At 42.2% G+C, this 13,689-nt stretch overlaps 1 protein-coding gene across 3 annotated transcripts in view; it reads left to right on the plus strand.

The window, feature by feature from the left end:
• Positions 1–6,178: 6,178 nt before the first annotated feature.
• gucy1a2 (guanylate cyclase 1, soluble, alpha 2) overlaps positions 6,179–13,689 on the plus strand; it is a 67,431-nt gene continuing 59,920 nt past the window's right edge. The window contains exons 1-2 of one of the 3 annotated variants that reach the window (XM_085131480.1): positions 6,181–7,126; positions 7,216–7,549. In XM_085131480.1, the coding sequence (XP_084987606.1) occupies positions 7,232–7,549 (318 nt within the window). In that variant the 5' untranslated portion in view covers positions 6,181–7,126; positions 7,216–7,231. Of the gene's footprint in view, positions 7,550–13,689 lie in introns of all 3 variants that reach the window. The other 2 variants (XM_085131481.1, XR_014868834.1) reach the window with 2 other exon arrangements.

The raw sequence follows: 13,689 nt of genomic DNA on the forward strand, positions 1-13,689 counted from the left end.
GACAAATGAAGAAATGTGTTTCAAAAGTTTGTTTCAGTTACATATGTTTGCATAATAAATGCATTTTGTCACTACATATATGCAGTGGAAAGTACGTGTAAAAATGTTAAAATAAGTTTTATGTGACCGTAATAGATCATTTCAAAACTTTTCCCACCTTTAATGTGACCTCTAACCTGCACAATTGAATATAGTTTATGTCTGAGAGGTTCCAGAACTAATTGGTATTTTTTTAGAATTTTTTAGGATTTTATAATATAAAATGCTTGAAATGACAGAATGATACTGCCACCGCCATGCTTTACCATAGGTATGGTGTTCTTTTGGTGTTGCAACACCAAAACATATCTTTTGGCACAAATTTCCCACATGCTTTCGGGAAACTTGATTTTTTTTTCCTACCTCAAACTCCAAACATATGGAGAATATGGGAGTTTGTCGTTCCAAGTAGTATACAACCAGCACTTCTGGTTGCACTTTCTGGAAATTCCTGCAGCCCCTTCAGTGTTGCTGTAGACCTGTAGAACTCTTGGCAGCCTACTTGACTAGTTTTCATCTTGTCTTTTCATCAGTTTGGTGGGGACATTCAGTTCTTTGCAATGTCACTGTTGCCCCAAAATCTTTGGGCATCTGCCGGAAAGATGAAGAGGAATTTAACCTTTCAGCATGACAATGGCCGCAAGCATACATCCAAATCAACAAAAGATTGGCTTAATCAGAAGAAAATTAAAGGTTTGGACATCCCATCCAGAGTCCAAATCTAAATCCTAAAGGAGAATGTGTGGGGCAATGTGAAGGGCTGTGCACAAGAGATGCCCTTGCAATGACAAGCGGACAAATACTGCCATGTCAAGGTGTGCCATGCTGAATGCTGTGATTAAATCGAAATGTGCATTTGTTTTGATGTGTGTGCACAGTTGTGCAACCAGCTTACATTTTTATTTTTGTGTTTTTACTCACAGATTTGTTTGTTTTTTATAGTTGAATTGTAAATGTTATAGGTCACATTAAAGGTGGGCAAAGCTTTGAAATGATTCACTGTGGTCTGATTATTTAACATCACAAAAACCTGGCGCTTTAATTGTACAGTGGATACTAAATTAAAGCCCTTGTCTCTATGCCATACCCACCATTCTCATCTCTTGCCAATGCTGCCCTTCTCTGCCTTTCCAGCCGTGGGATTTAATTTCTTTCTCAGTGGTCTCATGATCCATTCCAGCTGTCACTTAATTCTAAAAGAGGGTTCCATGTCATCACCACATAGGCAAGTGTACACACATGCTCATATGTCAGAGCATTGCAACCTTTAGACCTAGTCTGTTGTGGATACACGCCTCTCGTGAGCAGTGGGCAGCATTGCCCCAGCATGCAACCTTGGCAGTTTTTCGGTTAGAGCATTGGCTTTCTTATAGGTTCGCTGCTTCATTGACCCCTATTATTTTTAGGTTTCATCTGAGATACTGTTTGAAGCATCGGCACATCTGGTTTGTGCTGAATTTCAAAGAATCACACAGAGGAAGATTTGATTTTGCAGTGTTTGTGTATATGGTTACAGATTATTAAAGAAAACCACTAAATAAGGATCCGTCCATTGATACAGCTGTGTCAGAAAACATAACAGAGTGACTGGGTACCTCACTGCAGTTCCTCCTGTTTTTTTTTTTTCTTACATTTTTAACCTGTGGGTACACAGAACAGGGACTCTTTATTTAATAAGGAACATTATTAAAATACTCCTCAGACGGCACTGGTCTGCACTTTTATTAAGAGAAATCAGGTGTGTTATGAGACCAGGGAGATTGCTCCTTACTTGTAGTATGAGCACTGCCAAAATTTCCCTGAAAAGGCAGTGTTATGTGTTATTATTGTTGTTGTTTTTATGAGTTTATCAGATTATCAATAATCTGTGTGTTGTTTATTATTTTTTCTATGTGCATCTGAGTGACAGTTTTGGCATAAATATGCTGCACTTGCTGCCATGAACGTGATGCAGCTGACAAAAAGAAAAACAAAGCCATCACTCAATACGTGAAATCAAAAGTCGGGTCACATTCCGGTCATTTACGTGGAAATTTGGCTAAATCTATGACATACTCCTTTATGCAATTTTCTACTCTTTAACCCTGGTTGTACTTAAAAAAAAAAAACCATCCTCATGACCAGTAAAGTAGGTTGTTAATATTGTACATGTGTCAGAGAGACACAGTTTCACGGTTAATAGCGTCAGAGTGGCGTGGAGTGATGTACGGTTATGGCCAATTAGATTGGCTTCTGGCAGATTTATGACCAAATCAGCCATTTGTCTTCTCCCGTCTCTACCTCAGCTGGCCTGACTCCTGGTATTCTGCAAACCCCCGGCACCATCCTGTTGCATTTTCTGTAGCTTTTGGTTCATTTACGCCCCCACCCACTCTGCCTCAGTATAAACAGGAGGTAGATATTTGACAGAGAGATAAGACAATAACATGAGTGTATGTCTTCTGCGTCACAAAATTGAAACTGACATGCCTGCTTAGCAGCGCTCGCCACAGACACACGCGCAGCAGAACGAAAGGATCTTAAAGGCATGACTCACTGGTGTGTGCCATGGGCCTGAACCTTTCTTATCTTCGTGCATTCCATAACTACACGCATTTCATCCTTTACTGGCTTAAACTTAGTGATGCTGTTTCCTGTGTGGCTTTGTCTATATGTGGGTTTTTGCTCCATTTCACAAGTATGGATTTAAATACTTCTCATTCTGTGTGTGTGTGTTTTAGACTCCCTGTCAATATGTTAGGGTTGTATCTCAGATGATAGGTGACTATGCATGCAGAATATGCTAGTTCATTTCTTTCTTTCGTATTTAACCCTCATGTACCTGTGTGTACAGTGTTGTACTGCACTGGTTAAATTGTGTGACAGTATGGCTGGTATTGTTTTTATCTTTTGAGTCTGCTGGTGTGCAGTACTGTGGAATGAACTACTGGAAAGCTGGTTTTGAGTGGGCCGTTGTGGCAGTTTATAGTTCTGCCTCTGTCTTTTCTGCAGATAGATTTCATCAGTCATGCAAAATACAGATGCGCAACTTTCCAGGGATCGTAATTGAGGTCAGGTCAGAAGACACGTGTGGTCTGAGTAGAAAGAGCCATGGTGCAAGTGTTCCCTTTCATCTTTTAAGATCATGTCACTCAGATTTATGCATTTTTAATGTACTCGTAACTTCGCCCATATGAAGAGTTAAAACTATTTATTTTCCAGGGTTGGCTGTTGCCTGAAAACTCATCACAAGATGCTTTTTAGTCATTTTCATAAATTCACTTTTCTCCACCCACTCCACCCTGCGTGCCGTCACCCCTCTTTTGCACGTTACGTGGTGTATGCTGTACAGTGCAGCGAGGAATGCCCAGACCTCTACATTGGAGGTACCAAACAGCCACTTCACAAGCGCATGGCACAACATAGAAGAGCCACCTCCACAGGACAAGACTCAGCAGTCCATCTGCATCTTAAGGACAAAGGTCACTCTTTCGAGGATGCCAATGTTCACATTTTGGACAGAGAGGACAGATGGTTTGAAAGAGGAGTGAAAGAAGCCATCTATGTCCACTGTGAGCGACCATCTTTGAACAGAGGCGGTGGTTTACGACACCAACTCTCTGCCATCTATAATCCAGTTTTGAGATTCCTTCCCAGACGCCTTAACGCCCACTCACATCCTGGGCCATCTGACCTCAGGAAATCACATGATAGGGTGGGGCCAGGTTTCAGTGAGCTCACCCAAAACCCTGGCTGATTGTGACCTACACCCGCTTTCACACCTTGGCTCATGTGATTAGGTAGAGGATCATCGGGGGGTCCTTTGTCCCTCTTTGGGGGGAAATTCCCACTGGGTTTAAATCTGGGACTCCCCACCATTTGACCTTAGAACTGAAGAAGCTTCTCGGATAAGAGGTGAAACGTCTTCAAGCAACTCAAAGAAGTCCAGACGCTTTTCTTTCCAAGCTCCTTAGACTACGATGACCTGGATGACTGAGAACCTTCACAGACGTAATCTGTTTTACTTCTACTGACTTTCATTCCTCTTCTGTCCAGTGCATACCTCCACCTCTCCAGACTGTCTTCCCCCTGCTCCCCACTCTCACCACAGATCACATCATACTCCACGTAGACTCCAGTCCGACCTCATCTGTCAGCCCGTGCATCCACCATTGCGAACACGTACTGTGCATCCATCAATCCATTTTTAATTCTGTAGGAAAAGCAAGGAGCTGTGCCAAGGACACTCAAGGTTGGATTGCTTCATCCGTTATTTCAATGATAACATTTCTATTGTCTAATGGCATCCGTGTTACATGCGCCTATTGAAGAAGATTACCACAGTATTTCAAGAGTTGCCCTTTCTATCTGTTCTGCTTCCATGATAGCACAGTCAGTGATCTGTTGCCCTGTCTGTACTTAGCTTTAGATGGCTGGCAGCCAGCTCGAGGCAGTCTCTCAGCTGGTAGGCTTATCTCCTTTGGAACATCATTTATTCTATTGTAGTGTTGGCTTTATTAAATGCCCACATTATGACTGATGGATGGCAGACTGATGCAGACAGATAAGGAAAGAAAAAAGAAGGCGTGCGTGTGTGTGTGTGTGTGTGTGTGTGGTTGTCAATGCACAAGAGAAAGTGTGTGGGTGTGAGTTAGAGAGAAGAGAAAAAATAAAATGATATGCAGTGGATTGGGGTCACACTGCTCCAGAAAGTCAAATGAATTAGCGCGCACCTTCAGGAAATCGTGTTAGGGTGTGTGAGCATATACATGCACTATGTCTGTCTGACTCAGTGTCTTTCTGATTGGTCCATTGGGGCCATTAATGAACATGATCTGCTAATAGAGGTCAAGGTCGCGACTGTTGTTAGCGCCAGACTGATCGTCATTCTGTTCTCTGATCAGATACAGCAAGCATGTGCCACCGCCGCGAGCTCCATTATCACCCTTTGGAGCCATGTTTGTCCATGTAAACCCGAACTGAACATATCTGGCACATTGCCACAGACCTGGCTTATTGACCATGGCTGTTGTTTGATTACAATCAGATGCTGCTCGAGTGCCATTTCCTGTTAGTTAATTGAGGAGCAGACTGTTGTCTGCCAAGATTTCACAATTATGAAACCATGTTAATGACAGTATGGAGACTTCCATCTTTAATTCATTTAATGTAAAAGTATTGCATTCACTGTGTACTAATTAGAACCATTTTTATATTTCCCCCCTTTTCCGGTTGCTCAAAAGTAAATGGACAAACTAACATAATTTTAAACAAAATGATTGTCTTTAATACTTTACATGGTGTTCATATTACACACATTCACAGTAGAGTCTACAACACATTTGAACTACAGATCAATTGAGAATGTATAAATAGCCTATTTGAGATGAATGAATAGTTGATTTGTCTTTAATTACTGTTTTAGAGAGCATGTTTTGTGCTTTTTATTTTTGGAGAAAACATCTGCTTTCATCCAAGGTAACGCCACTTTTTACTTAAGATCTGAAAACACACAACCACAGTGATTTAAATCTATTTTATTAAAAGTGAAAATGGCAGTGTTGGGATCAAAAATGATCAATACTTATTCTGTATTAATTAACATTTAGAGTTTAATGAAGACTATCCGGTGCATTCAAAGCATTGGTAGTATATCCTTCATGGGGGATGTGCTTCCCACACTCACTGAAATGGAAGCCCAGGTCCCTTTATAATCTTATGAGCTACTTTTGCTAGCTATTTTAGGGAACAGCCCTCACTTGGCGCCTTTTCATTTAACGCTTTTCCCGAGCACTTTATACAACATAACTCCTTCACACAAACACTGTTTTCAGTGCGTCTATCTAACATCCCATGAAGGCTTGAGCAGTCAGGAAGCGAACCAGCGACCTACTAACTAGTTAACTGCTTTTCAGTTATGTCAGTTTGTCATTGTCCAATTACTTTTGTCCAATGTGTGCGTGTGCGTGAGTGTGTGTGTGTGTGTGGGGGGGGGGTATGTATGAAAATGGCTCTAATTCCTAATACGAAAAACCTAATAATAAACAATAAATAAAAATAACAATAAATACAAAATAAAAAAATGTAATACAAAAATAAACTAAAGTACCAAGACTATGACATTGCCCAACTCTGTCTATCGATTGGCTCTGGTTTGTTTTCCAGCGCAGAGTAGCGCGTTGACGCGTACTTCACAGCGCGTGCTTCGCAGATTAGAAGCACCGCTGGCGCGTGCTGCTACTGCTGGCTCACCTTTCGCGCTCACTCTCTCGCGCTTTTACCTTTCCAGCTCACCTCTACACCGGCCACTTCTTAAAGCAACAAAAAAAGGGCCAAGGAGCTGCCGTGAAGGAGCGAAAATAAAAAGATGGAGGAATGCCCGGGCTGCGGTTAGCTGCTGGAGGACCAACAAGAGAACCGCTGTCGTAGAGGACTAAGAGCAGGAGGAGGAGGAGAGAGAGGGAAGCAGACGCATCTCACATCTGCGGTGACTTTGGGGATTTCTGGGCAGTGTGAGGAGAAAAAAAGGAAGATACGCTACATTTTTTTCTGATGCTGTTAAAACCTCCCGCGTGCAAGAGGAATAATTACCATGTGTTTGGATTATCGGTGGACCAGCGCGTTATGCTCTGCAGTTTCGGCAATTAGGGGGACATATCCTTCAAAATAGTTGCGTCTTTTATTAAAAATAAACACTGTTGCCGGGCGTGATGAATTCTTCCGCTCCTCATTTTTAATTGGAAGCATCCGCTGGAGTGTTTGGCCACCCGGGGGAGCGGCGAGGAGGACGTTTTTTAGGGGGGTAACGGAGGACGGTTTTAAAGAGGTGATACCCTCCCCCTTCATAAATGTTTGCGTGCCGTTAGTGCTCTCGCTCTCAGTCGACCTCACCCCCTCCTCTCTCTCTCTTTCCCCGCGTCTCACACGCAGGCAGACGCGTCTCATATGCATACACAGACACGGGCAGGACTGGACATTATCTCACCCGCACACCGACACAGCATGCGCGCATAATCACACACACACATACACACAAGCCTTTCCTCTCAACCAGCCAGCCCTCCCTCCCCCCACTATCTGATGACTCCCCGGTGTACAGGTGGACGTGGTACGGAGCCGACTGTAGCATCATCCTCATCCTTAACACCGCCACTGTTATCATCATCACCATCCTCCTCCTCCTCCTCTTCTTCTCAGCAGCACAACCACCACCATGTCCTCGTCGTCGCGCAAGATCTCCTCCGAGTCGTTCAGCAGCTCGGTGGGCTCGGACTGTGGGCTCGAAAGCCCCGGGGGAGACGGAGGGGACGGCGGGTTGGAGCCGGCGGAGGAGATCCGAGGGTGCCCCTTCTCTTCCTTCCCCTCCTCCCACAGAGCGGTGCTCTGGAACGGCCGCAGCCCCGCCGAGAGGACCGTGTGCCCGGCGGGTGAAGAGCAAGCACCCGGCGGACCCCACAAGAGGGTCACCAGGAGGAGAAGGGTGAACCTCGACTCGCTGGGGGAGAGCCTGAGGCGGCTGACCTCACCCACGGTAGGATTTCAAACAAGTGTGAAAAAGCTTCACCGTGACTTAATCAATTGTCTTTAACATGTTTCTAAAGAAAGTTGCGGTGATTCAGGTGCATTTTGCCTCCTGCAGTCAGAATATAGGTCACATCAGGGACTTAAAGTGTGTGTGAATTTGTGTAAACGATAAAGTATTCTTCTAAATCATTAAAAAACGCCTCGTTTGTCATACAATTAGGTCAATTACTGACCAAATCAGGTCTCCTGAAGATGAAACCTGTAATTTAAAAACCAGCATGGTCAAATATCCTGATGCATTTATTTCACTGCTCAGAGATGTCTCCAAAGTTCAGAGGGAACAAAAACAACCCAACAACAACATTCAAGCCTCTCCACATTAGTGTGTTACTCCCAAAAACCCAGACAATGTCTTTTCTTACATCATGATAGGATGTGTGCTGTGCTGTCTACTAAAAAAGCCTCTTTTCATCCTTCACCTCTGATAGCCTGAATCATCTGGCTGATTATATAATAAATATGTTGTTGTGAGTTAGAGAGAGACAGAGAGAGAGAGCGATGCCCATGGCTCATCTGTGTGTATGCGAGGATGCTGGGAGTGTGGCGAATGAGCCTGCTGCTGTGTCTGCGTGTCTCAGTTGTGTGACAGGCTGTAATACAATAAAACCGCTATTAGAACTGAGTGCGATTGTGATGGATGGCGTGTTATTAGGGAATCTGCTATTGCACTGTCCCTGGCGATGGTACATCGGTTTGGGATTTGATTGCATCTGTTGTTCTGTAGTTACTCAACAATAGAAAATAAGTAAACAGATGGACAGACAGATGTGGACAAAACAAAAGTACCAGTTGGGGACAGGACATCAGCTTTTAAATAAATTATACCACAATCTCCAATACTTAAGATATTAAGGTATTTGCATATTATCAATGTCACCATAATGTTGCTTTTTGGTGCCTTAAAACTGGAATAGGTGAGTGCTTAAACCCTTAAGCACTCACCTATTCCAAACTTCTGTCTGGACAGAGAAGATATTTCCTAGAGATATTTGTAAACACCAGAAAAATGTGCATGCTACGAATAAACTGGGGAATAAAACAACAAATCGAGGAATAGGATGACTGTTGTGAATGTCTCCTTGTACCTGATTTGCTCATATATAAAAGAAGCTTATTTAGCCACAGTGCTTCAGTAAAAACATGTTAGTTTAGGTGCATAAAAATAATTTAAAAATACTATAGTGCGTTTATTGCAAGTAGTCTGTTGTTACATCCTGATGCCTGTTTAGGATATTGAACTGTAAATGTTGTCATGAAGGAGTTCAGTAGACATTGCCCAACTCTAAAAACTACAAAATCAGCGCAAGAGTAGTCTTCTTGCTGTGTTGTGAGTGAAATATGTATCTATCCTGAGTATTTGGTCATTGGTTTGTGACTTTGCAATTTCATGCTGAAAATCGAAAATATTATGAACCTGAGTAGTTTGTGATAGTTTGGCCATGGTTTAACATGAGTGGGAAGTGAATTAGACACAAGCTGAAGACTTTGAGCCACAAAGTGTGCTGCTGAGACTTGAGACGGGCCGGAGACATGTCCACGGTCTACTTTGCCTCTCACCCTATGACAGCTGGGATCGGCTCCAGCACCCCCATGACTGTGACTTGAATAAACCAAAGAAGATGGATGGATAAATGGAGTGCCACATTGACTCCATAGACTGTGTGTAAAATATGGAATTAACTTCCAGGTCCTGATATGCTCTAATGCAAAATTGTGTTAAACTTGTGTTGGTTTTTTTTTGCTAATAACCAGCAAACCGTGACTCGTCTGTTTTGCAAAAACAAACGTATCCAAGACTAAAGACGACTCCTCGTGTCGTGATTTAGCACCTCAGTAAACACTTCCTTTACGAGTTTATAGCTTCACTTACTTAAGTCTTACTGAATACAGCGTGATGTTCATTCTACATTACTTATGTTTACAGCACTTTTTAAAACACACAATTACAAAGTGCTGCAATGTTTGGATAAAACCACACATTAAAGATAAGTTTTCAGTTCCCAGCATACAGTCAAACATAAGGTCATACTTCTAGTCCCACATGCATACTTCCATGCATGTATTAGAATCAAACCAAAGCCAAAAATATAAAAATTAAGGAAAAGACAATATATAAAAATGAATTTTCAGCAGTTTATAGCATTCAGGGCTGAGGATGGCTGATCCAAAACTTTAGGCATTGCAACCTAAAAAGTGCGATCGCCTCTGGTTTTAAAATGGAGTGTGTAACAGTTAAGAGGTCCCGATTGAATGATTAGAGAAACCGGGCTCAGTAGATCTGCTATATAGCAGCAAGAGCATGGCCATGTAGGACTTTAATAGTTATTAATAAAGTTTTAACACAGATTCTGAGCTTTAATGGAACCCAGTGAAGAGAAGCATAAAGAGAAGTGAAAAGCAGACCAGCTGAAGGCGGATCTTAGATGTAAGAATCTGGACTGGATAAGCTTTGAGATGTGAGTCAAAATCAAAATTTGATATTGCTTACAACTGACCAGCTTAGAGTAGCAGTCAGGGCTGAGCCCGAGATTGGACTGGAGGATATTTGAAGCCATCTGATCAGTAGCAGTGGTGAAGAATTCGTGAGGTAGAAGAGGCTGTTGAGGTTGTTGGGCTTAACAGTAAAATACAGAATAGCAATGATACGTGTATTCTGTATGTTTACCCAGGGGTAAACATACAGAATACAGCACTGGTGTGGCTGTCTTTCGATTATTGTGTCTCCCAATGATGATCATGGGAGCTGTGATGGTGATGAGGTCAACTCAAATCATCAAAATGTAAGTCCACAAATGTCAGTGGCGTTGTCCATTGTTTATATACAGCCTATGCTTGATTCCCTTTGGTACCGGCACTAGGTTCAGTGTTTTTATTTTAAAAAATACCTCAAACTTCACAGTCCTTGTTCCTTTTATCCCTGAGTAGATTTTAGGGATCAAAGACATGGATGTAATGGGGATTTTTTTTCTTGACAGTCAAAATGGCCTGAAATGGTGAAAATGAAGGCAGCAGCACTGTATAGTCTTGTCTTGTTTGTGATCTGTTGGGGGACTAATGAAGAATAAAGCTTTGTCAGATGTTACCGCTGGGATGACAAAGCATCCCAGCGGTAACATCTTGTTCCACTTGGACAGAGATAAGTATAATAGCTGAATAGATGACCATTAGGTATACAATACATAACAGTCTTTGCTTCTAATCTGCTCTCATATGGTTACAAGATCTGTGTGTACTCCACGGAGCAAGAGCACTCCTGTGTTTTCATCAGGCTACGGTTGGATTTGGGAATAGGTTTCTCCAAATTGCAAACACTCAGCTCTCGTGCTCCCACTCCTGCGAGAAATAGATGTTGTGGTGAAATCGATGCAGAAGAGCAGCGATTGTCTGCTTTTCTTTTCTTTTTTTTTCAATGGCCAGGCATAACCTCACAAAATAATAATATTCAATAGCATAGGTGAAAAAAACTGAAGTTGGTGTATATTGGAGAGGATCAGTGAGAGCCAGCTTCAACTCTCAGCTGCAGCTCTTACTGGCCCTGATCTTTAATAGATCTATGAAAAAATAGGGAAGAGGGAACACTTAAAGACTGATTAGTATAACACTCAATGATGGTAATATCCAGCATTTACTGTACATGTGGATGACTCTGTGGAACTGTGTGTGTGTGTCTACATGCATGTATGTGTTTTTTTTTGCAATAATATGCAACAGTTTGGCATGCACACAGGTCATTATGATGTGCTTTGATCACAGAAAAAGGGAAAATGTCCAAGGTCTGATGGGTATTTGTGTGTTAGAGCAGCTCTACCAAAAAGCCGTGGAGTAAATGTCTCCTTACCATGTTTCTTTACTATGGAAATGTAGGGAGGGAAAGAAACAGGAATGGGGAGGGATTAAAATGGAGCCGTAAGTAGCGACATACATATGCAAATTAACTCACTGACTGATCAAACAACACGTTGTTTATTATCTTTTTTGTTCTCCCTCTCACACAAACTCTGCTCAAGCACACAATGGGTGCGTGCAGAAGCAGTGTCGACTACTGATTGCACTGGACCGTGACCGACGGAACAGAGCGTGCTCTCTGTGGTTGTCTTCACACTGACCTAGAAGAAATAACACACGCAGATACATCCGTGCTCACCCACAATTACATGTGGTCAAACGCTCTGCCTGTTTCTTGTGCGCTTAGTTTTGTGTACACACATGAAGGGTGGCCATTAGCTTTGTGACCTGTAATGCTGATCAGCCCTGAGTGTTGGTCACAGATATGAAAAAAGTGAAACTCTAGAGTACGTCCTAGAGTGTAAATCCTTAAAGAGTAGATCAGTGTTGCTGGAAGCTACACTGCTTACAAATATCGATTACCTGTTACATAATTAATTAATTATAGGATTACCTTCCTGCTGCTGTCTGTCATCTTCTCTTCTTTACCCACATTTATATTGTATAAGGAGTCATGAAGTACTGACTCTGCTAATTCAAATTGGTGGAGGAATCTTCATGTTTTAATAAATAAACTTACTGGCCACTTTATTAGACACACTGCTTTAAGCTGTTAAGCCTCCATCAGTTTTCTGATCTCCGCAATCTCCTCCCTTTTGCTCCCATCTTTGGGTGCGTGGGTGCTTAAGAGGTTAACTGCTCATTTGTGCAGATATCTAAGCCAATTGTGTGGCGGTAAATCAGTGCATTTAGGCATGTAGACATGGTCAAGACGACCTGCTGAAGTTCAATCTGAGCATTAGAATAGGGATGAAAGATGAAGGGTCGGAATTTGGTGCAAACAAGATAAAAGTATGAATCCATCTTGTCTTGCATCTGGTGGTGGTGTCATTTTGGGTTTCTTGCTACAGTACCAGCTGAGCATCATGTCACAAAGCACTTAATTTCATACTGGTTTCTTGAACACCACAGTGACTTCAGTGTACTTAAATGAGCTCCACAGTCATCAGATCTCAATCCAACAGAGCACTTTTGGGGTGTGGTGGAACCTCATGGATATGCAACCTGCAATACCTGTGTGATGCAGTCATGTCAATATTAGCACAATTTCCTATTCCACACAGTCTATCACAATCCAAACAATCAATAATCACATCAGATGCAGCTGTTATTTCATTAAAATGGTTGTTTTTTGTACTGTTAAATTACAGTTTTTAGAAGATGAACATTTCCTCCTTAGCTCTAGAAGCTAAGGCAGACAGGTTTAGCAGACATGTTAGCTGACAGCACCACCTACAAGCAGAGCATGGTTCCTCAACCCAAATGACCATGCATAGCACAGGAGTGGGAGCTGTTCTAAAGGGGATATCACACAGACACACACACAAAGGTACCAAGTATACAAAAAAGCACAATTCATGAACTCTGTGTTTGTTCAGATACATTTTTTTTTTTACTGAAACTGGATCTGAGTAGCTGCAATTGTGACATATAACAGTATTTTAACAGCTAATGGGCCTGTGAGTAATCAAGGCTGAAGGTTGTTACTGACTTATTAAAGGCCTTACACTGGATGATTTCCTTTGGATTGACTTTTATTCCTGCATAGCTGTCCCCAAGTGACCAGAGTTTACCTCACCTCTGCAAGCTGAGATTTAGTTTCCCTTAAATATACAAGAAAAATCTCCACAAGCCGTCTTAGAGAAGAGTGTTGTGGTTAAATGCAGGCTGGAGGAGGCCTGCAGACGTGTTGACACACACACACACACACACAACTCCCAAATGTCAACCATGCATTGTGCAGACCTCCATGTTGGGAAAATTGGCTGCTTTATTCGACTCATGTCCAGAGGCTGGTTTGAAATGTGAAAGTGTAGAAGAAAACAGGACAGTTCAAAACAAACAGATGCGCAACCGTATCCGAACAAACCTCTGTGCAAAGCGTAGTTCGACCTTTGTAGTGACAATTTTCAAACCTGTTTTGTTTTTGCTTTCCATCCGTTTGTCAGACACGGTTTTCTAAAGTGATTTACAATGAGTGTGTTCAACCTTTGTAGAGGAAGCAGCTAGATGTCATCAAATATTCACTCCACTGTCGTGTCTGAGACACTGGCTGCATTATGCTTACGCTTATCGCGCTTT

The sequence above is a fragment of the Neolamprologus multifasciatus genome, chromosome 14, assembly GCF_963576455.1.
Source record: "Neolamprologus multifasciatus chromosome 14, fNeoMul1.2, whole genome shotgun sequence".
Taxonomy (NCBI): domain Eukaryota; kingdom Metazoa; phylum Chordata; class Actinopteri; order Cichliformes; family Cichlidae; genus Neolamprologus; species Neolamprologus multifasciatus.